The sequence below is a fragment of the Malaclemys terrapin genome, chromosome 3 (genome assembly GCF_027887155.1).
Source record: "Malaclemys terrapin pileata isolate rMalTer1 chromosome 3, rMalTer1.hap1, whole genome shotgun sequence".
Taxonomy (NCBI): domain Eukaryota; kingdom Metazoa; phylum Chordata; order Testudines; family Emydidae; genus Malaclemys; species Malaclemys terrapin.
The window spans coordinates 36,780,900-36,805,035 of NC_071507.1; the positions used below are offsets into that span (position 1 = coordinate 36,780,900).

Consider the following 24,136-nt stretch of genomic DNA (forward strand, 5'->3'; position numbering starts at 1 on the left):
TAACTAAGTTCAGAACCAGGCCATAAATGAAAAACGTTATCAAAACCAAAACAAACTACCTACAGTAGCACCTCAGAGTTACGAACACCAGAGTTATGAACTGACTGGTCAACCACATACCTCATTTGGAACTGTAAGTATGCAATCAGGCAGCAGCAGAGACAAAAAAAAAGAAAAAAAAGCAAACACAGTACAGTACTGTGTTAAACGAACTACAAAAAAAATGAAGGGAAAGTTTAAAAAAAGATTTGACAAGGTAAGGAAACGGTTTCTGTGCTTGTTTCCGTTAAATTAAGAGGGTTAAATGCAGCATTTTTCTTCAGCATAGTAAAGACATAAAGCTGTATTAAGTCAATGTTCAATTGTAAACTTTTGAAAGAACCACCATAACTTTTTGTTCAGAGTTACAAACCTCCATTCCCAACGTGTTTGTAATGCTGAGGTTCTACTGTACGCTTTTGCTCTACTCAGTCCACACAAGCAGGACCAGTGTTATCTAACATGGTTTGATCACAGTAGACTCTAACAACAATTTTCCAAGTTGGCAAGTTTTCTAGACAGAACCCTCTAAACATAGGAGGAAATATTTTTGAGCAGATCCTGTGCCACAGCCAGGGCAGATAATTCTTTGGGGGGAGGGCACAAAAGAGGAGCACATTTTAATCTTTTAAAGGTTACCTTGACTAATCTATTCTAGCTCATGCCTGCAATAATTTGCATTAATAATTTGCAGACCTGAAGAGTGCTGTGTAAACTCAAAGCCTTCTCTCTTTCAACAATAGAAGTTGGTCCAACAAAAGATATTACCTCTCCCACCTTGTTGCTCTAATACTCTGGCATTGACAGGGCTACCTACCACTGCCTATAACTCTCATTAGTCTGTTTTCAATTCTAAGGGTATGTCTACACTACGGGATTAATCCGAATTTATATAATTCGAATTTGGGAAACAGATTGTATAAAGTCGAAGCACACTAAGCACATTAATTCGGCGGTGTGCGTCCATGTACCGGGGCTAGCGTCGATTTCTGGAGCGTTGCAATGTGGGTAGCTATCCCATAGCTATCCCATAGTTCCCGCAGTCTCCCCCGCCCATTGGAATTCTGGGTTGAGATCCCAGTGCCTGATGGGACAAAAAACATTGTCACAGGTGGTTCTGGGTACAACCTCACCCCTCCCTCCCTCCCTGCATGAAAGCAACGGACGGCAGACAACCATTTTGCGCCTTTTTTCCTGGGTGAACACTGCAGACTCCATACCACGGCAAGCATGGAGCCCGCTCAGCTCAAGACAGCAGTCATGAACATTGTAAACACCTCGCGCATTCTTGTGCAGTTTATGCTGAACCAGGACCAGAAAAACGAGGCGAGGAGGCAGCAGCACAGCGACAAGCGGGATGAGGACATGGACATGGACACAGACACAGAATTCTGTGAAACCACGGTCCCTGGTGCTTTGGAGATCATGTTGTTAATGGGGCAGGTTCTATCCATGGAACGCCGATTCTGGGCAAGGGAAACAAGCACAGACTGGTGGGACCGCATAGTGTTGCAGGTGTGGGGTGATTCCCAGTGACTGCGGAACTTTCGCATGCGTAAGGGCACTTCCATGAAACTTTGTGACTTGCTGTCCCCTGCCCTGAAACGCCAGAATACCAAGATGAGAGCAGCCCTCACAGTTGAGAAGCGAGTGGCGATAGCCCTGTGGAAGCTTGCAACGCCAGACAGCTACCGGTCAGTCGGGAATCAATTTGGAGTGGGCAAATCTACTGAGGGGGGCTGCTCTGATGCAAGTAGCCAAAGCAATCACTAAGGTGCTGCTATGAAAGGTAGTGATTCTGGGAAATGTGCAGGTCATAGTGGATGGCTTTGCTGCAATGGGATTCCCTAACTGTGGTGGGGCAATAGATGGAACCCATATCCCTATCTTGGCACCGGAGCACCAGGGTACTCAGTACCTAAACCGCAAGGGGTACTTTTCAATGGTGCTGCAAGCACTTGTGGATCACAAGGGACGTTTCACCAACATCAACGTGGGCTGGCCGGGAAGGGTTCATGACGCTCGCGTCTTCAGGAACACTACTCTGTTTAAAGGGCTGCAGCAAGGGACTTACTTTCCGGACCAGAAAATAACCGTTGGAGATGTTGAAATGCCAATAGTTATTCTTGGGGACCCAGCTTACCCCTTAGAGCCATGGCTCATGAAGCCATGGACAGGAGTCAGGAGCTGTTCAACCACAGGCTGAGCAAGTGCAGAATGGTGGTAGAATGTGCATTTGGACGTTTAAAAGGTCGCAGGCGCTCGTTACTGACTCGCTCAGACCTCAGCCAAACCAATCTCCCCATTGTTATTTCTGCTTGCTGTGTGCTCCACAATCTCTGTGAAAGTAAGGGGGAGACCTTTATGGCGGAGTGGGAGGCTGAGGCAAATCGCCTGGCTGCTGATTACGCACAGCCAGACACCAGGGCGATTAGAAGAGCACACCAGGAAGCGCTGTGCATCAGAGAAGCTTTGAAAATCAGTTTCATGACTGGCCAGGCTACAGTGTGAAATATCTGTTTGTTTCTCCTTCATGAAAACCCGCCCCCTTTATTGACTCATTCTCTGTAAGGAACCCACCCTCCCCCTTCCCCCAGCTTGCTTTCAAACCAAATAAAGTCACTATCATTTAAAAATCATTTATTCTTTATTAATAGATTAAAAAAGAGGGAGGGAACCCGGGTGGAGTTTGGGAGGAGGATCGGCGGGAAGGAAAAGGCCACTAAAAAAAGGTTAAAAAAATGACAGCCTTTTGCTTGGGCTGTCCACTGGGGTGGAATGGGAAGGTGTACGGAGCCTCCCCACACGCGTTCTTACACGTCTGGGTGAGGAGGCTATGGAACATGGTGAGGGGGGAAGGGGGTTATACAGGGGCTGTAGCGGCACTCTGTTATCCTGCTGCCATTCCTGAAGCTCCACTAGACGCCGGAGCATGTCTGTTTGCTCACGCAGCAGCCCCAGCGTCGCATCCTGCCTCCTCTGATCTTCCTGCCGCCACCTCTCATCTCGAGCGTCTCTCCTGTCCTCACGTTGGTCCCTCCTGTCCTCACGTTGGTCCCTCCTGTCCTCACGTTCACTGGCTTCTTTCCTATACTTTGAAACCGTGTCCTTCCACTCATTCAGATGAGCTCTGTCACTGTGGGTGGATTCCATGATTTCTGCGAACATATCGTCTCGCATCTTCTTTTTCTGACACCTTATCTGTGATAGCCTTCGGGACGGAGGAGGGAGGCTTGAAGAATTTGCAGCTGCTGGAGGGAGGGAAAAAAGGAGAGAATTTTTTAAAAAGATACATTTTGCAGAACAATGTTTATACTCTTTCACAGTGACCAATACTATTCACATTACATAGCACATGTGATTTCTGTGCAAGGTCGCATTTTGCCTCTTAATATTGAGTGCCTGTGGCTTTGCTGCTAGAGATCACAGACGCAGGTCCGGGCAACAGAATTCGGCTTGCATGCGGCCATGGTAAGCCATTGTCTTTCGGCTTCTGCGCCCTCCTTTCCCACATACCAAGCAAAGCCCGTTGAGTGCTGCGGTTTTCCTGTTAACCTTCAGCAGCAGAAAACAAACTAACCCCCCCCCCCATCCAATTCTCTGGGATGATCGCTTTACCCCTCCTCCCACCGCATGGCTGGTATCAGGGAAGATCCCTGCTAGCCAAACGCGAAAAGCTCTGGGCCAATTCCGCCCCCGCCCCCGTGCTTGGCTAACTGCAGGGAAGGATTTCTTTTCAGCCACAGGCAAACAGCCCAGTAGGAACGGCCACCTCTGTCCCCTTAATTAAATTCCCGTATTTCAACCAGGTTACCATGAGCCATATCACTCTCCTGAGGATTACACAGCAAGATAAAGAACGGATGTTGCTTGAATGCCAGCAAACACCGGGACTATACGCTGCCAGGCTTTGTCATGCAATGATACCAGATTACTTGCTGCAAGCATGGTGCGGTCAAGTGTCCTACCATGGAGGACGGAATAAGGCTGCACTGCTCAAACCTTGTGGCAAGGCTTTTGGAGTACCTTCAGGAGAGCGTCATGGAGATGTCCCTGGAGGATTTCCGCTCCATCCCCAGACACTTAACAGACTTTTCCAGTAGCTGTACTGGCTGCGAATGCATCCCAAGTCCTCAGGGCAAAATAATCATTAAAAACCCTTGCTTTTAAAACAAGTTTTATATTTTAAAAGGTAAACTCACCTGAGGTCCCTTCCATGCGGTCGTGGTCTTGGATACTGGGGTGGGAGGGTACTTCAGTCAGGCTGAGAAAAAGATCCTGGCTGTTGGGGAGAACGGAGTGCTGTGTGCTCTCTGCAAGCTCGTCCTCCTCCTCCTCCTCTTCCCCGTCCGCAGAATCCTCAGGTGTAGCTGATGAGATTATCCCCGCCTCAGAATCCACGGTCACAGGTGGGGTAGTGGTGGCGGCCCCCCCTAGAACTGCATGCAGCTCGGCGTAGAAGCGGCATGTCCGCGGCTCTGACCCGGCGCGACCGTTCACCTCCTTTGTTTTTTGATAGGCTTGTCTGAGCTCCTTGACTTTCATGCGGCACTGATCTGAGTCCCTACTGTGGCCTCTCTCCATCATGACCTTGGAGATTTTTTCAAAAGTTTTGGCATTTCGTCTTTTTGAACGAAGTTCTGCTTGCACTGAATCCTCTCCCCATATAGCGATCAGATCCAGTACCTCCCGTACGGTCCATGCAAGTGCTCTTTTTCAATTATCAGCCTGCATGGTTACCTGTGCTGATGAGCTATCTGTGGTCACCTGTGCTCTCCACACCGGGCAAACAGGAAATGAAATTCAAATGTGCGCGGGGCTTTTCCTGTCTACCTGGCCAGTGCATCCGAGTTCAGATTGCTGTCCAGAGCGGTCACAATGGTGCACTGTGGGATAGCTCCCGGAGGCCAATACCATCAAATTGCGGCCACACTAACCCTAATTCGAAATGACAATATCGATTTTGGCGCTACTCCGCTCGTCGGGGTGGAGTACAGAAATCGATTTTAAGAGCCCTTTATTTTGAAATAAATGGCTTCGTTGTGTGGACAGGTGCAGGGTTAATTCGATTTAATGCTGCTAAATCCGAATTAAACTCATAGTGTAGACCAGGCCTAAGAGAAGTATTGTAGCCTAGTAGACTGTCTTCAGCCAAACAATAGTATCAGTAGCAAAGGTGCAAACGTAGCCCGCTCGCACCCAGCATTACAAGTGCACACACTTGCTTACAAGCCAAGGGTCGCTGCCCTGCGGGTCTGACAGCCCCCGCCACACCCATTCCCCCCAGCTGCGCGGGGCCGGCAGTCACTGGGCTGATGCCCAAGGGCGGGGCATCCCCAGCCTTTTCCCTGCGCTGGTTTGCCTGGGAACAGAGCCTGTCACGAGACCCATCGCCCAGGCTCCCGCAGGCCGGTCACACGGAGTCGCGCGGTGGGGAGGGAGGGCGGAAAGAGCAGTGACGGCTCCGGGTCGCGCGCACAGCCCGGGCCGACGCCTCAGTGCGACTTCTCCGCAGGCGCCCGGCGCCGCGGGGTGTCTGAGCCCCGCCCTCACCCAAGCGCCTACCGCCAAGCTCCGCCCCCAGGCTGTCCCAGCGGGGGGCAGGCGCAGAGAGAGCCGCGCTGATGGGCGAGCCCGCCGCCTCCCCTAGGATTGGCGGATCAGGCCACAGACACGTGACTTCCTCTCTCAGGCGCGCGGGGACAGACTGAGGCTGGGGCCTGGTTCCGCTATGGGCCGACCACCAACCGTCCCTAAATAAACTGCGGAGACTGAGGAAGCGTCCGTCCGCCCAGCGCGGCGTGTTCTCCCTCTGCATCCCGTTCTTTTCCTCCCTTTGCCAGGCTCTCTGCTTGCCTTTCACCGCTGGGCCTTGGTTCAGAAAACTTCGGGCATGTTTCTGGCCGGCCCAGCGGACTGTTCTAACTCAGGGTTAAGGTCTACCGCGCGCCTACCGTGCTGGGGCTGTACCATTTGGGAGGGGGGAAACAGAGACCAACAGAGAGAAAATTGACACCATTGGGGCCAATTATAGAGAGCCTGACACTGTCACGCCCCTGAGGTTAGTGGTTTCTCCTTGCGAGATGGGTTGGGCCGAGGGGCGTGCCCTCCTCTATCCCCCCCCCACCGCAGGCTCAGTGTGGTTGAGTCTGGAGCGGTCACGTGCTCCTCCTGCCCGCTGCGTGTGTGAGGATAATGGCTGCGCTGTTGAACTCGACCCGGTGGCTCCGGCCTCTCTGCTCCCGCCTCCTTCGGCTGCCGCGGGGAGCCGCCGCCCACCGCCCCTCGCCCCGCGCCGCAGGGCTGGTGGGAGCCCCTGGCAGGTGAGTCCCCGGGCTCGGCGCGGCCCGCGGGCGGGCTCCCGTTCGGGAGGACAGGGGCGCCCCGGAGCTGAGCGCGTGGGACCGGTCAAACCTGCAGCTCTGCCTCCTTCTCTTCCCTTCCCATCCCTGGGCCGTGGGACCGCGACCCCGGATCCCTCGTTCCGGGCCCCGCGGCAGCCCAACCCCTTCCCTCGGGCAGCGCTCTCGAGACCCCGTGTCCCCTGTGCCCGCTCCCGTCCCTTCCTTCGGGCGGGGCAGCCCTTGTCTCGCCCCTCGCGGGCGCTGCCGCCTGGGGTTCCCTGAGCCCCTGCAAGCCCCTTTGTGGCTGTAAAGCGCTGGTCAAGGGCGGAGGGACCGGCCACGTGGTACATGGTGACCTCTTCGCCAGAGCCAAGCTTAGGCCCGGGGGCCGGAACAGGGCAGCTTGGCTTGTCGCACGCTGACAGTAAACTAGGTCTGCTGCTGCTGGCACAGCTCTCTTCCCATTACAGTAGCAGCCGTAGGGCCCCCGAGACACGGCTCTGCTGTGCTGGGAGCTGCACAGAGGAGGGGGCAGCTTCCCTACCGAAGAGCTTATTTATAGCCTGACCAAGGGAAAGCTTGCAGGGAGAGGTGAAGTGATTCGTCCAAGGTCATGCAACAGGTCAGGGCTAGGAATAGAACCCGAGCTGGCTTTCCCCCTCTTCATTCTTAACCATAAAGCCACACTGCCTCTGTCCTGATTTTCTTGGGGATATTCTAATTCCCTTGGGGTAGTTCCAGCTTCCACCACTTGGTGGGATGGTCACGTATCCGAGTTCAACTTCCATTATTATTCTGAACACACTAAAACGTTGTAGGTACTATACAAAAAGAAGTAGAGAGACAAGACTAGATTCACAAAAGGAGTTAGGTGCTAAGTCAACCATACCTGCTAAACCCCAGTTCAGCATCTATCTCACATTGGAGGTGCCTGAAACCCTTAAATTTCCGCTGATAAAGCCCTCAAGGTGCCCAAGTTTGTGCTAGTGAGCATGCATGCAGCCATCTCAATCTAGATGCCTGGGAACCTCTCTCATCTAATTGGCCTCTCAGAGTTGGTAAGACAGCTCCCACCTGTTCATGCTCTCTGTATGTGTGTATATATAGCTCCTCAATATTTATTTCACTCTATATGCATCCGAAGAAGTGGGCTGTAGTCCACGAAAGGTTATGCTCTAATAAATTTGTTAGTCTCTAAGATGCCACAAGTACTCCTGTTCTTCTTACTACAAATGATGTTCATAAATGAATACTGAATGGGGAAAGCAAGAGATGCAAGTCAAGCTACTGTTCTCATGTGGCTGTTCAGTAAGGCACATTCATATTCTCATGCTTCCATGAGACCCATGCAGCATGTTGCACTTGCATCAGAAAGTAACTAATTAACTTTGCAACTTTAGACATTTTGAGTTTTTTCTCATAGGCAGCTAATAAGCCATTATCTCTGCTATGAAGGTGCAGCTTTGGACATCAGCAGGTTCCAGTGCTGATATAAATAGTCCATAGAAACTTTGATCTCAGTATGTCTTACTCAGCGTGCTCTGTGGTCTGAATTTCTATAAAAAGTTGAGGGGAACTACAGTTTTCTCTATTGTATGGGAAGGGTAGCTTTCCCTAAGTTGTCCTCAATTATTTTAGTCAAGAAGGGGAGCAGCTTTGCACAGGTAAAGAGAGCTATATCTAATACTGTTGGGTGGTGTCAGTCACTACGAAACTTGGTTTCAACAGAGGGGTTTATTAGCGAAACAATACTTTCTTCTAGGTTTTATCAGTGGCAAGGAATAATGTACCATTTGCAAACTCTTTGACCATTTAAGAAGTGTGGGAGAGGGATCCATTCACAAGTTTCCTTCTCTGATTCTGTTTTAGGCACAGGATCAGTCTTATCACTTTCCTGTCAGATCCAGTTTTTTGAGTTTGTAGAGCGTTGAGCTGGAAATGTTTTAGCCTTCACCTCAATATGTCTGGTCCTCTCATTGTGACAAAGACTTCAGGATTGTAAACTCTTAAGTAGGATTGAAAGCTTTCTTGCTTTATTTCCCTAAAGGGCATGGATTGGGCACTATATTTCTTACAGCTGCTCAGGGATGGCCTTTGTGAAACCCACGGAGGATCCAGACCAGTGTGCTGTGGTAGGGGGAGGGCGCCATGATGCTATTGATGACAGTGTTTGTGCAGCTGCCATCTCTCTCATCCAACTGCCTGAAGTCAGCTTTAGGGATGTCTCATAGAAACCATCTCCAAGTCCAATAGGGGAATATGACAGAAGTCTATAAAATTATGAATGTGGAGAAAGTAAGTGAAGAAGTGTTATTTACTTGTTCATATAACACAAGAACCAGTGGTCACCCAGTGAAATTTATAGGTAGCAGTTTTAAAACAAACATAAGGAAGTACTTCTTCACACAATGCACAGGTAGCCTGTGGAACTTGTTGCCAGGGCTTGTTGTGAAGGCCAAAAGTGTAACTGGATTTGAAAAAATAAATAAACAGACAAGTTCAGGGAGGATAGGTCCATCAATGGCTATTAGCGAAGATGGTCAGGGATGCAACTCCATTCTCTGGGTGTCCCTAAGGCTCTCATTGCCAGAAACTGGGACAGGGCACCTGGGGATGGATAACTTGATAATTGCCCGGTTCTGTTCATTCCCTCTGAAGCATTTGGCACTGGCCACTGTTGTAAGGGAGGATACTGGACTAGATAGCAAATGGTCTGACTCAGTATAGCTGTTTTTATGTTGTTGTATAAATATAGGCATAGGCACATTAAAATTATACTTCACTGGAATATTCAGAGGCACTTCTTAGTGATGGCTACTTCTACCTCAACTTTCATCCTCCTGCGTTCTGATCTTTTTGTAATAGATAAAGCTGTTCAAAAGCAGGGGCTCTCAATTTTTTCATAATATTGGAAGTTCTTTTTGTTTTGTTTTGGACAGCCTTTTCGGAGTGTTTTGAACTTCTCTCAAACTTTCCTTTCGTACAGTGGAGGGAAAAATATTTTTGGCCGGCGACAAAGCCTGGAACTCTTTTTATTAAGAAGTGAAAGTTAAATAAGTTAGCAATTAAAAAAATAGATTAGCATAGAAATACTCTCACAACTGGACTAGTCTGCTTGCTGTCACTCCTGCTCTCGTGTTCTGCCAACCCATTTTTAAGCACTTGAATGAAAAAATTGATCCTCTAGATAAAAACATTGGACGTCAAGATTCCACTCCCACTGAATTGGAAGTAGTACAGTAGTTGGTTTTCTAATGACTATGCTGTACTTCCAGTTCTTGTTTCTGAATCTCTGCGGGCTCTCAGAAAATATTCTTTATCTTCTCTAAGCCATCATTGTAGTAAATGGGAAGAGAGAGGCAGTCCCTAATGAAAGCAGAGTTCCAAATTGTACAGAATTTAGAGCCACCACTTTGAATTGCACCCAGAATTATAAAGGTAGGAGGAAGCCAGTATAGGTTGTAGAATGTCCTACATATTGACTGCTCTACTTGGTTGGCAAGGCCTGTCTTGCTGAGTGGTAATTGAAGTTTCTGCTTAGCCATCCAGGGCCATTCCAGATGCATCTTGAAATAGCCCAGCCTTGAAGAACTTGAATAAAAATATAGTAGCCCGGGTACAAACTACTTTTCTGCCTTCATGCTTAGAGGAAAACTGTTGTTTGACATAATAATTAAAAAAACACCTTGTTTTAAGTGAGTGGGCAAATACGGTATTACAAGAATGCAGAAGTTAACCCTACAGGTGCCGGGGTGGATGACTGGCAAAATCTGAATCATCATGGAAAAAGAAAGCCTTCAGGCCAACTTCAGATTGTTGGGGAGGTGGGTGTTGGGGAAGCAGAATGAGCCAGTATGACTGACTGGGAGTCCAGAATTGCAAGCCACTTTGGCAAGAGGTAGATGCACTCCAGCACCAGATGGAGCAGTCACAAATCCCTGTCAATTTCTCTAGTTTCTTCTTCCTGGCAACCAGCATTACCAGACTTTATAAGCATGCTAATGGCTCTGTGATCCCAAAGATTTAGCACTCTACTCTAATAGCCTCACGTGTGCACTGACCAGGAGTGGTGATAGAATGGAATCTTGAGAGACCACATAAGGAATGAATAAGCGGTTACACAAAACCTTTCAACAGAAGGAACAGTGCCACTGAAACAATCTCATCCATTCCTGTCGGAGTGTAAGCAATGCCTCACGGTCCACTATCAAACTGTTGATACGTATAATAAAATAAGTATCCATACTTGATGACTTTGCTGTTGATCTCCTGACAATGGAAAAATACTAATGCAGTCTATGTTCTATACCTACACATGAAAACAGATACAACTGGAGCGGCACCACTGTGACCTTTTAAATGACCTTTTCCTTATAGCGTGTCTTAATTTCTATAAACAAGTGCCTAGCTGGTATTGTGATATAGGCTCTGTAAAGCAAAACATAAATGGGGAAGGGTTATGACCATTTGGTGGTTAGTGGGGTTATCAAGGTGGTGGTTTGTGGGGTGTTCTTGAAGAAGGGCTAATTGGTGCTTGTTTGAGTGTTGGTACTCGGAGGAGGCATTAACCATTGATAAAGGAATCAATTTTCCTGGTGCTGTTTTTTATGTCGTCAAGCTGACATCAAAACGGTCCAAGCAGCTTACTCCCCTACTTGTATGAAATTGTTACAAAAAAGTGCCTGTAGTGCAGCTTTCATTCCAAGATTATTTGAATGTCTAGAGCAGGGATCGGCAACCTGTGGCACGCGGCTCGTCAGGGAAATGTGGGCCTGGAACGGTGAACCGCGGCCAGTGGGAGCTGCGATCGGCCAAACCTGCAGATGCTGCAGGTAAACCATCCCGGTCCGCCAGCGGATTTCCCTTACAGGCCACATGCCAAAGGTTGCCGATCCCTGGTCTAGAGACTTGGATCAATTGTATACACCATCTTGGAGGCCTGATCTTGCTCTCCTTTTGCATGCAAAACTTGTATTGGATTCAGTGCTCTTTTTCCATGAGAAATGACTGGAGAGTGGATTAATCCCAGGATGTGCACTAAGCAAGTACAAGGAAACAATTTCACTTTCAGTGTATAGCAAATACGTTGTGATTTCCTTTTCCCCAGCCAATATATAGCAAAAGCCAGTATTGGCAAAACACTGAGACTATTCTTTACATTTTGTCTCAATTTTACTTTATAAAATGGCCCCTGTCACAGCACAATTTACATTTGTACAATGCCCACAGTGAGGTTTCAATCCTGAATATAGTCTTTAGCTGCAACTATAATATAAATAAATTCCATTTTCTTTACTGGTATTTTCTTGTACTTGTGTATTTAAGCTGTATCTATAAATTGTGTAGCTATGGTTGTAAGTGAATGCCAACAGTAACTATTTACCGGGATTTCATATTGACAAGATTGCCAATTATAATACAGTTCAGGAGAATTTTTGTTCTAATTGAAGTATATACTCAACATTTTAAATGTATTTGTGAACCATTTGGCTAAACACTAGTACTTACAGTAATGTCAACGGGTATGACGTTTGTTTCTCTGTAGTTAATTAAAAATGTCTTTTTGGGTTGGCAGAATGAATACAACTCTTAATGCAGGAATGGATGCTAATTCCATTAGTTTTAGTATTTTATTTTTAAGAAAAAGTGTTATTACTTTCTAAAGAGCTTTATAAACCTCAGTGACACACTTCTTGTATGGAAGTGCTGATACACCTCTATCCCGATATAACACTGTCCTTGGGAGCCAAAAACTTTTACCACGTTATAGGTGAAACCGCATTATATCGAACTTGCTTTGATCCACTAGAATGCGCAAACCTCTTCCCCCGCTCCTCCCCCCGGAGCACTGCTTTACCACATTCTATCCAAATTCGTGTTATATCGGGATAGAGGTGTATTTTATGTGAGGCAAACATAAAACAAGGCTAGGCCAACATTCAGGGCGGAGGATGTGGGGTTTATTGAAGATGAGAGGCAGAAGAGTTGTGCATTTTAGCAGAAATATGGCGGAGAATAATAGGTTCCTCATGGTGTAGGTTATCAAAGCTGTTCCAAGCATATGTGACGAGACGAAAAAGTCATGCAGCCAAAACTGAAGGAAAGAGAAGCCAAGGGAGCAATAAAGGAAAGGGGACTAGAGAAGGACAACAAGAGAGAAATTTTGATGGTAGCAGGACTGCAAAGGGTCTTGCAGATGAGAATGAGAATCTTGTATTTTTATATTAAGAGACAGAACTATTGAAGGATTTGGAGGAGTGGGGGTGGTGATAGGTCAGATTGGTGGAAAAAGACTTTGGCAAAAGCATTTAGTACCACAGTCATGATTCATGCAAAACTAACTTCTACCTTTCAAGCATTTTAGTTGAAGGTATGTACACTAATGCACCTATTTTATGCTGTAGAGCAGTTATGAGAATTACAGGAAAAAAATCAGTAATAGTGCATCGGAAAAGTTCAAGCTGAATAAGTTAAAGTGTAACTCATCAATATTATCAAATCTAGGACAAACCTGTCCCTCTCACGCACCCAGCGGTGGTTTAAGTATTTGAAATAAATGTAGCCATATGCTTTCAAAAATACCCCATCCCACTCATTCCCTGTAATTGTTATAGAATAAACTGAATAAACTGATGGTGACTCAAGAGAACTGTTTTAGGTCTACAAAAAAACTTTAACCCTCAGCAATTCCTTTTATAGTGCAAATATATACTTTTTTTGTAGAACTTAAAAATCGCACATTAGTTTAGAACACTAAGAAACCCTTTCAAGTGACAAATCTCTAGGTCTGGGTGGCTTTCGAAAGAAGTTCTGTATATCTTTTCAGGAGCTTAGTGCTTCAAATCCTTCAAAATCTTCTATTATTTCCTTGAATGGGGAAAATTGGCCAGTTCCGGTTTTGGAGGCCAGCATAACTGTGTGTACAAATGATTAAAAATCCAGAAGACTATAGAATGTACTGATCAATATATTTTATCTAGTCAAACTATTAGCTTAGTTACTACCACTTGACACCAATTTGGCTCTGTCCCAGGAATGGACACAAATCATAATAGGTGGAACACTAAAATTGCATTAAACCAAAGGATAAAAGTAGCCTGCTAGCATTAGATGCAGAGAAGGCATTCAGTATGATTGTTTTGATATTACCGGAGAAACTTAATTTCAAACTTTAATGTATAGCCTGCACTAAACTGTCCTACTATTCTTCATGTGCATTTTTTATTTTCATGTCCTCTCATCGGAGACTTTGTTCTTTTACAGGGATAATGATGTCCATTGTCACTTTGGGGATAACCGAACAGAACTTGTAGTAGCTTTCAGATATTCTGCCTGAAATTTAAAGCACCACAATCCATAATAAAGAATATAAAATTGCTCTCTTTGCAGGTAGTATCCTGCCTTATCTAAGTGAAATACAAACCTCCCTGCAGGGGCACATCTCTGTAGTGTGTGGAAAAAGTTTATCTTAATTCTGACTGAACCACTAATGTCCCAATTAGGTCTAAATTTCATATTATAATATTTCTATCTTGTTGGCATTATGTATTGATATTTATAATGAAGATTAGTTGGGTGTACAGGAAGTCGGGCTAACAAGTGATTAAAAAAATGAATCGCAGTTAATCACAAGATTTTTAAAAAATCACGATTAATCACAGATTTAATCACACTGTTAATAATAGAATACCATTTATTATGTATTTTGGATGTTTTCAGCATTTTCAAATATATTGATTTCAATTACAATACAATACAAAGTGTACAGTGCTCATTTTATATTATATTTGGTTACAAATATTGGCACTGTAAAAAAGATAAAAGAAATAGTATTTTTCAATTCACCTCATGCAAGTACTGTAGTGCAATCTCTTTATTGTTCGCATGGCACTATTGTAGATGGAGTTGCAAGGTATTTGCAATGTATTGCTAAACATTCGTATGCCCCTGCATGCTTTGGCCACCATTCCAGAGGACATGCTTCCATGCTGATGACGGGTTCTGTTTGATAACGATCCAAAGCAGTGCAGACTGACACATATTCGTTTTCTTCATTTGAGTCAGATGCCACCAACAGAAGGTTGATTTTCTTTTTTGGTGGTTTGGGGTTTGTAGTTTCTGCATCCAACAGCATGTTCCGCACCTCGGCCCTCTCAGATTTTGGAAGGCACCTCAGATTCTTAAACCTTGGGTCAAGTACTGTAGTTAACTTTAGAAATCTCACGTTGATACTTTCTTTACATTTTGTTAAATCTGCGGTGAAAATGTTCTTAAATTGAACAGCATGTGTTGGGTTCTCATCCAAGACTGCTGTAATATGAAATATATGGCAGAATGCGGGTAAAACACAGAGCTGTAGACATACAATTCTCCCCCAAGGAGTTCGGTCACAAATTTAATCAAGACTTTTTCAACGAGCATCATCAGCATATCCTCTGGAATGGTGGCTGAAGCATGAAGGGGCATATGAATGTTTAGCATATCTGGCATGTAAATACCTTGCAATGCCAGCTACAGTGGTGCCATACAAACACCCGTTCTCACTTTCAGGTGACATTATAAATCAGAAGCGGGCAGCATTATCTTCCATAAATGTAAACAAACTTGTTTGTCTTAGAAATTGGCTGAACAAGAAGTAGGGTTCAGTGGATCTGTGGGTTCTAAAGTTTTACATTGTTTTGTTTTTGAGTGCAGTTATATAACAAAAACAAATCTGCATTTGTAAGTTGCACTTTCACGGTAATGAGGTTGCACTACAGTACTTGTATGAGGTGAATTGAAAAATGCTATTTTGTTTCTTTTTTACAGTGCAAATATTTATCAAAATAATATAAAGTGAATGCTGAATACTTTGTATTCTGTATTGTAATTGAAATCAATATATTTGAAAATGTAGAAAAATCAAAAAATACTTATAAATTAGCTGAGGGGTGAAAACATCTACTGTGTGATTACAACTGTGATTAATCACGATTTAAGTCGATTGAAAAAAATAATTTGTTTTGAGTTAATCACTTGTTAACTGCGATTGACAGCCCTAGAAGGAAAATTTACTAAGAATTTGTAATCGCTGTGCTAAATATTAACTTGTAAAAAAGATCAAACTCAGCTTTCCTGTGTACTGAGTTGTTTATAACCTAGTGAGTTTTAATTTGATTTTTTATCTGTGATAACATTTGACACACTCTGATTCCTGTGTAACTGTTCCTCTTTCTATGATCTCAAATGAAATAATTAAAAAAAAAAAAATAGTATAGTCAGACCAGTGTAAGAATACTTTATTTGAGGTGAATGGGTTACTCCTGGGAAATTCTGTGTCAAAAAATTAAAAGTTCTGCACAAAAATATTAAAAATTCTGTGAACAGCATTTTGCAAAATCCTGAATATTTTGTTGTCAAAATAATGCAGTCTAATCCATCTAGTTTCAGCTATTTTGGTAATTTATTTAAACTACAATACAATGGATGTAGAACGGGAGTGGCGAGCAGTGGAGGAAATCCCCAAACTCCCTGTGGGTAATAATGTAGCTAGTATTGACCCTTCTAATTATTAGTCAACAAATATACGCAGCCATATGCTCAGTGTTACATCATAAGCAACTGAAGAGCAAGTGAGGACTGGGGACTCAAACTCACAATGTATACTGACTACTGGCCATCTCCAAAAACGTCAGTAGCAAATAGTCCATGGAGCACATTTTGATAGGAAGTTTTTTCAGTCCAAAAATTTAGACCAGTTCTAATCACTAAAGCACCATAAGCATTTATAAGGCCGCACTGTCCTTTACAATAAGGCTCCTTTACACTACTCTGGCAATGTAAAGGAGCCTTAAAATTTTATACCTGTTTTATACTCCTGTGGGAATTCACTAAGCAGGCCGGCTGCTACGTTCTCCTCTGCCTGGGAGAACAGAGCCTGTCTCATGCCTACCTCTTCAGAAATACCCCAAAGCTCTGTCGCTCCACGCTGTGTGTCCTGCAATAGTGAGCAAGAGGGCAGTCTGTCTCTCTCTCTTTCTCTGACGAGTCTGCACTGCCAGGGAGTGGGCACATGACTGCTCTTTGGGCTTCCCTTTGCTTCCCCGTCAGAAGTCATTTTTCTGCGGGTAAGCAAAGACATCGGCGGGGGCCATGAAACACAATGATGCAAAATTCCCCGAGGAGTAATGGGTTCCATCCTCTGCTGCCTAAAAGGTTCAAATTTGTGCAATTTTTAAATTGATGAGTTAATGTCTGAACATGGCTGTCAATAAATACTTTGATTTTTTGCAATGTTTATAAGCCTGTGTCTGTCAGCCAAATGTACTAATTGCATTTCTGATTACAGAAGCAATGTATTCTGCTTTATACTAGGTCAGACTTGTGCCAAGTCTTGGTTTTTCCCCTATTTAAAAAATGGACCACCAGGCTAACTTTTGAGCAAGGATAGTTTAGTAACCAATTATATACTTCATTTTATGGCAGATCTGAGTTCTAAATTTGACAGTTGGTAGTATGCAAAACTCTACTGCAGATATGTCAAGTTTAATCGTCCTTGATGCTATAGAAAAGCTTTAAAGAGCTAGCTGCTTTTTAAATGCAAGGATCCTTGATAAGATTGTTTGCAAAGGCAGTGTATAAACCAGAAGTTCCTAAACTCTGGGGCGCAGCCCTGTTCAGGGGGGTGGGGCGGGAGCGCCACCCAGCTCTGCTCCACTCCCAGCCATTTCCCCGACTCCTGGTCCCACGCGTGGCCCCAGCTGCAGTCCCCTTGTCCCTGTCCACGTTTTTCCCCCGGCTCCTGACCCCCTGCTCTGGGGGAGGGAGTGTGACCATGAAAAGTTTGAGGACCACTCGTATAAACTGTAGATGTGAAATGTAGATACAAAATATTTGCAGGCATGGATGAGCTGTCTGGCATAAGAGTTAATGTATTTAACTTTTCAGTATATGTACTGTTAGGTCAGTGTCCTTGCAGAATGATGACCGGATTTTATTAGAATTGAAACTAAGATTTATGTTCTTATATCGAGGAACAGAGACATAGGCTTTGTCTTCTCTGGAACTTCGTCAGCAAAACTTTTGTTGTTCAGGCGTATTAAAAAAACACATGCTTGAACAACAAAAGTTTTACCGACGAAAAGCGCGGGATGAACAGCTCTATGTTGGCAAGAGAGCTCTCCTGCCGACAAAGCTGCTGCCGCTCGTTGGAAATGGAATTTTTTTTTGTTGGCGGGAGAGCTCTCTACAGCACGGCTGTAATGGCACAGCTGTGTCACTAAAAGGTGGGTAGTGTAGACAAAACCTTACTTGTGCATCTCCCATTAATGCTAATGGAAGTTGCAAGCATAAATCCTTGTGCATTAGGATGATAGTATAGTCATATGTTGCTGCTTGTGAAGAGTATGGTCACTCATGATATCAACCTTGACTTGAAGTAGTGTGTCAAACTTTCAGGTAGCATTCCAAGCTACTAGTGCATACCATTTTCCTTTGTTGTTTGTGTCCTTATGTACAGGTAGATATGGAAAAGAGCTTGGGGTGAGACTAAAAATGTAATGGCTTATGATTGTTGGCTGGCAAATAGGTCACTGATAAATAAGCTGCCTGGGCAGAAAACTGCTCCTAGGATGATTAGTCATTTTAAGGGTTAACATAACAAACAAACCAAAAAAAAAAAGAAGCTTTATTGTACTGTTATTCCTCTTGTCTAAGGCCTGGTCTACACTACGACTTTAATTCGGATTTATCAGCTTTAATTCGAATTAACCCTGTAACCGTCCACACAACGACGCCATTTAATTCGATGTAAAGGGCCCTTTAAATCGATTTCTGTACTCCACCCCAACGAGCGGAGTAGCGCCAAAATCGATTTTAGCAATTCGAATTAGGGTTAGTGTGGCCGCAATTCGATGGTATTGGCCTCCGGGAGCTATCCCACAGTGCATCATTGTGACCGCTCTGGACAGCAATCCGAACTCGGATGCACTGGCCAGGTAGACAGGAAAAGCCCCGCGAACATTTGAACTTCATTTCCTGTTTGCCCAGCGTGGAGAGCACAGGTGACCACAGATACCTCATCAGCACAGGTAACCATGCAGGCTGATAATCGAAAAAGAGCACCAGCATGGACCGTGAGGGAGGTACTGGATCTGATCGCTGTATGGGGAGAGGATTCAGTGCTTGCAGAACTTCGTTCTAAAAGACGAAATGCAAAAACTTTTGAAAAAATTTCCAAGGGCATGATGGAGAGAGGCCACAATAGGGACTCTGAGCAGTGCCGCGTGAAGGTCAAGGAGCTCAGACAAGCCTATCAAAAAACAAAGGAGGCAAATGGTCGCTCCGGGTCAGAGCCGCGGACATGCCGCTACTACGCCGAGCTGCATGCAATTCTAGGGGGGGCTGCCACCACTACCCCACCTTTGTTCGTGGATTCTGGGTCGGGGATAGTTTCGACGCCTGAGGATTCTGCCGATGGGGTAGAGGAGGAGGAGGAGGAGGAGGATGAGCTTGCAGAGAGCACACAGCACTCCATTCTCCCCAACAGCCAGGATCTTTTTATCACCCTGACTGAAGTACCCTCCCAAGCCAGTACCCAAGACTCTGACCCCATGGAAGGGACCTCAGGTGAGTTTACCTTTTAAAATATAAAACTTGTTTTAAAAGCAAACGGTTTTTAATGATTACTTTGCCTGACTTTGCATTCGCGGTCAGTTCAGCTACTGGAAAAGTCTGTAGCTACTGGAAAAGTCTGTTAACGTGTCTGGGGATGGAGCGGAAATCCTCCAGGGACATCTCCATGAAGCTCTCCTGGAGGTACTCCGAAAGCCTTGCCAGAAGGTTTCTGGGCAGTGCATCCTTATTCCCTCCTCCATGGTAGGACACTTGACCACGCCATGCTTGCAGCAAGTAATCTGGTATCATTGCCTGACAAAGCCTGGCAGCGTATGGTCCCGGTGTTTGCTGGCATTCAAGCAACATCCGTTCTTTATCTTGTTGTGTAATCCTCAGGAGAGTGATATCACTCCTGGTAACCTGGTTGAAATACGGGAACTTAATTAAGGGGACAGAGGTGGCCGTTCCTACTGGGCTGTTTGCCTGTGGCGGAAAATAAATCCTTCCCTGCAGTTAGCCAAGCGCAGATGGGAAATTGGCCCTGAAGTTTTCCGCGTTTGGCTAGCAGGGATCTTCCCTGTTACCAGCCACGCGGTGGGGGGAGGGTACCGTGATCATCCCAGAGAATTCATGGCGGGGGGGGGGGGGTTAGTTTGTTTTCTGGTGCTGCTGAATGTTAACAGAAAAACCGCAGCACTCTACTTGCCTGAAGGGGCCCAGACAAGCCCCCCCCCCTTGCCCCCCCCCCCAACTGGCTGAGATTGGCCAGGCTTCTGCAGCACTCTACAGGCTATGCTTGGTATGTGGGAAAGGAGGGTGCAGAAGCTGTAAAACAATGGCTTACCATGGCCGCATGCAAGCCGAATTCTGTTGCCCAGACCTGTGATCTCTAGCAGCAAAGCCACAAGCACTCAGCATTAAGAGGCAAAATGCGACCTTGCACAGAAATCACATGTGCTATGTAATGTGAACAGTGTTGGTCACCGTGAAAGAGTATAAGCATTGTTCTGCAAAATGTAGCTTTTAAAACAATTCTCTGTTTTTTCCCCTCCCTACAGCAGCTGCAAATTCCTCAAGCCTCCCTCCTCCATCCCGAAGGTTATCACAGATAAGGCGTCGTAAGAAGACGACGCGGGAGGACATGTTTTCTGAAATTATGCAATCCAGCAGGAGTGACAGAGCTCATCTGAATGAGTGGAAGGAAACAGTTTCAAAGTATAGGAAAGAAGTCAGTGAACGTGAGGAGAGGAGGGACCAACGTGAGGAGAGGAGGGACGATCGAGATGAGAGATGGCGGCAGGAAGACCAGAGGATGAAGGATGCAACGCTGGGGCTGCTCCGGCGTCTGGTGGAGGTTCAGGAACGGCTGCTGGAAAACAGACTGCCGCTTCAGCCCCTGTTCCACCCTCCCCCCTCCCCATGTTCCGTATCCTCCTCACCCAGACGTGTAAGAACGCGGGGGGGGAGGCTCCGTACACCTTCCCATTCCACCCCAGTAGACAGCCCAAGCAAAAGGCTGTCATTTTTTTAACCTTTTCTTTGTGGCTTTTTCCTTCCCAGCAATCCTCCTCCCAAATACCACCCGGGTTCCCTCCCTCTTTTTTAATCTATTAATAAAGAATAAATGATTTTTAAATGATAGTGACTTTATTTGGTTTGAAAGAAAGCTGGGGGAAGGGGCAGGGTGGGTTCCTTACAGAAAATCAGTCAGTAAAGGGGGAGGGTTTTCATGAAGGAGAAACAAACAGATATTTCACACGGTAGCCTGGCCAGCCATGAAACTGGTTTTCAAAGCTTCTCTGATGCACAGCGCTTCATGGTGTGATCTTCTAATCGCCCTGGTGTCTGGCTGCGCGTAATCAGCAGCCAGGCGATTTGCCTCAGCCTCCCACCCCGCCATAAAGGTCTCCCCCTTACTTTCACAGAGATTGTGGAGCACACAGCAAGCAGAAATAACAATGGGGAGATTTCTTTGGCTGAGGTCAGAGCGAGTCAATAATGAACGCCAGCGACCTTTTAAACGGCCAAATGCACATTCTACCACCATTCTGCACTTGCTTAGCCTGTAGTTAAACAGCTCCTGACTCCTGTCCAGGCTGCCTGTGTATGGCTTCATAAGCCATGGCATTAAGGGGTAGGCTGGGTCCCCAAGAATAACTATGGGCATTTCAACATCCCCAACGGTTATTTTCTGGTCCGGAAAGTAAGTCCCTTGCTGCAGCCCTTTAAACAGAGTAGTGTTCCTGAAGACGCGAGCGTCATGAACCCTTCCCGCCCAGCCCGCGTTGATGTTGGTGAAACGTCCCTTGTGATCCACAAGTGCTTGCAGCACCATTGAAAAGTACCCCTTGCGGTTTATGTACTCGGTGGCTTGGTGCTCCGGTGCCAAGATAGGGATATGGGTTCCGTCTATTGCCCCACCACAGTTAGGGAATCCCATTGCAGCAAAACCATCCACTATAGCCTGCACATTTCCCAGAGTCACTAACTTTCGTAGCAGCACCTGAGTGATTGCTTTGGCTACTTGCATCACAGCAGCCCCCACCGTAGATTTGCCCACTCCAAATTGATTCCCGACTGACCGGTAGCTGTCTGGCGTTGCAAGCTTCCACAGGGCTATCGCCACGCGCTTCTCAACTGTGAGGGCTGCTCTCATCTTGGTATTCTGGCGTTTCAGGGCAGGAGACAGCAAGTCACAAAGTTCCATGAAAGTGCCCTTACGCATGCGAAAGTTCCGCAGCCACTGGGAATCGTCCCAGACCTGCAACACTATGCGGTCCCACCAGTCTGTGCTTGTTTCCCTTGCCCAGAATCGGCGTTCCATGGATAGAATCTGCCCCATTAACAACATGATCTCCAAAGCACCGGGGCCTGTGGTTTCACTGAATTCTGTGTCCGTGTCCGTGTCCATGTCCTCATCATGCTTGTCGCTGCGCTGCCGCCGCCGCTGCCTCCTCGCCTCGTTTTTCTGGTCCTGGCTGAGCATAAACTCCACGAGAACGCGCGAGGTGTTTGCAATATTCATGAGTGCTGTCTTGACCTCAGCGGGCTCCATGCTTGCCGTGGTATGGAGTCTGCAGTGTTCACCCACCCAGGAAAAAAGGCGCGAAAATGGTTGTCTGCCGTCTGTTGCTTTCATGCAGGGAGGGAGGAAGTGAGGCTGTACCCAGAACCACCTGCGACGATGTTTTTTGTCCCATCAGGCACTGGGATCTTAACCCACAATCCCAATGGGCGCGGGAGACTGCGGGAACTATGGGATAGGTATGGAATTGCTACCCACAGTGCAACAGTTCAGAAATCGATGCTAGCCCCGATACTTGGACGCACACCACCGAATTACTGTGCTAGTGTGGCCGCACTCATTTCGACTTTATACAACCTGTTTCTCAAATCCGAATTATCTAAATTCGGATTAATCCCGTAGTGTAGACATACCCTAACTCTGAAAATATTTTGCAATCTTATTTCTCCCAAACACGACTGACTTTAGTTAGTTTGAAATCCGTGAAATCTAGATATGATCTCAAATGCATAGGATCTTTTTTCCTTTTAGCTCAAAAGAATTGATTTCAGATATTTCTTTTGACTGTGTCATTAGTAAGATGGTGTGAATTGATAAAGCACTAATTGCATTGTGGCCCCATCAACTGTGTAAAACTCTGCAGTCTGGTGGTAGGAGGACAACTTTAAGAGCTTCACCTCCCAAACATTGATGAATTTAAAAATTGTTTTTCTGTTTGGATTTGAAAGTAAACACTTTCTTGACAGTCTTTCCTCCCCCCTGCCTCCATTCCAATTTATAGTGTTAAATCATCCTGCCTGTGGAAAAAATCTGCAGGTGGGTGCTCAAGAGGGGTTCCTCAAAGAGATTCCTCACACTGTCCCTTTTGTTGGGTGGAATTGTCCACAAACCTGGTGGAACTGCACTGTCCCTTGCTCCTCAAATGTTTACAGTCAAGCTGGCCTTCCAAAGTCTCTTTCAGGTTGCCACCAAGATCCATTTGTGGAGGGGCACGTCAGAAAAGATATTGCACCTCTGTCTGTGTTGCCTCTTTCACCTAAGGTTCCTGGTGTGCCTGGCCTGCCCAGTTATCACTTTGGACCCAAGAATGCTTTTTGCAGGGTTTAGAGGGAGGGGCCAGAGTTGTAGATGCCAGTGAGCCCCTCTTTTCTCAGTATGCAGAATCTGGTTTTTGGTTTTTTTTCCTCTGTGCAAGGGATCTAGAGGAGGATGATCTGGGCCAATCTGCGTAGCTGCAAGAATGACTTTAGCACACGCTTCAGAAAACATATGCACACAATGAGGACCTGCTGAGTACAGTTCAGTGCATACTTTTGTCTGTATATTGGCTGTGGACCACATCAATATAATTAGGGCCCTACCAAATTCACAGTCCATTTTGGTCAACTTCACGTTCCTAGGATTTTAAAAATAGTAAACTTCATGATTCCAGCTATTTAAATCTGAAATTTCATGGTGTTGTAATTGTAGGGGTCCTGACCCAAAAAGGAGTTGTGTGTGGGGTCACAAGGTTATTTTGGGGAGGGGTGTGTGGTACTGCTACCTTTACTACGTTGCTTCTGCTGAAGGTGGTGCTGCCTTCAGAGCAGGGCAGCTGGAGAGTGGTGGCTGCTGGTTGGGAGCCCAGCTCGAGGCAGCCACTGCTAGCAGCAGCGCAGAAGTAAGGATGACATGGTATTGCCACCCTTACTTCTGCACTGCGGCTAGTGGGGTGCTGCCTTCAGAGCTGGGTGCCGGACCGACAGCCATTGCTCTCTGGCCACCCGGTTCTGAAGGAAGCACAGAAGTAAAGGTGGCAATACTGTGACTCCCCTAAAATTACCTTGGGACCCCCTGCAACTCCCTTTTGGGTCAGGACCCCCAATTTGAGAAGTACTGGTCTCCCTTGTGACGTCTGTGCAGTATAGGATAAAGCACACAAGACCAGATTTATCAGTCTGTGACGTGTTTTTCATGGCTGTGAAATTGGTAGGGCCCTAACGATAATTCAGGGTTTATCTACACTTGAAAGTTAGTGTGGATTAAGGTAGGGTGTGAATTTAAAGCATAATAGCTGTTCCTGATTAACTCTGTGTGGACCATTCTGATTCCAGAACAAGAATTTCTAACAGTTAAGAGATTTTATGGATTTTTT

At 45.9% G+C, this 24,136-nt stretch overlaps 2 protein-coding genes across 2 annotated transcripts in view; one reads left to right on the forward strand and one right to left on the reverse strand.

Moving 5' to 3' along the window:
- Positions 1–2,667: 2,667 nt before the first annotated feature.
- LOC128833460 (uncharacterized) lies at positions 2,668–6,083 on the reverse strand. The gene is made up of 2 exons (XM_054021385.1): positions 4,242–6,083; positions 2,668–3,290 (listed from the first exon to the last, which is right to left on the reverse strand). The coding sequence occupies exons 1-2, from the start codon at positions 4,624–4,626 to the stop codon at positions 2,773–2,775; spliced, it is 903 nt and encodes a 300-aa protein (XP_053877360.1). The 5' UTR covers positions 4,627–6,083; the 3' UTR covers positions 2,668–2,772.
- A 96-nt stretch (positions 6,084–6,179) lies between these two features.
- Positions 6,180–24,136, forward strand: part of LRPPRC (leucine rich pentatricopeptide repeat containing) — a 171,348-nt gene continuing 153,391 nt past the window's right edge. The window contains exon 1 of the mRNA XM_054021384.1: positions 6,180–6,362. Within this exon, the coding sequence (XP_053877359.1) occupies positions 6,235–6,362 (128 nt within the window). The 5' untranslated portion in view covers positions 6,180–6,234. The remainder of the gene's footprint in view (positions 6,363–24,136) is intronic.

Coding starts and splice junctions, on each gene's coding strand:
- LOC128833460 (XM_054021385.1), bottom strand. CDS start 4,626: ATGATGGAGAGAGGCCACAGTAGGGACTCAGATCAGTGCCGCATGAAA. Junction 3,291..4,241: donor CCGCATGGAAGGGACCTCAG/GTGAGTTTACCT, acceptor CCCTCCCTCCAG/CAGCTGCAAATTCTTCAAGC.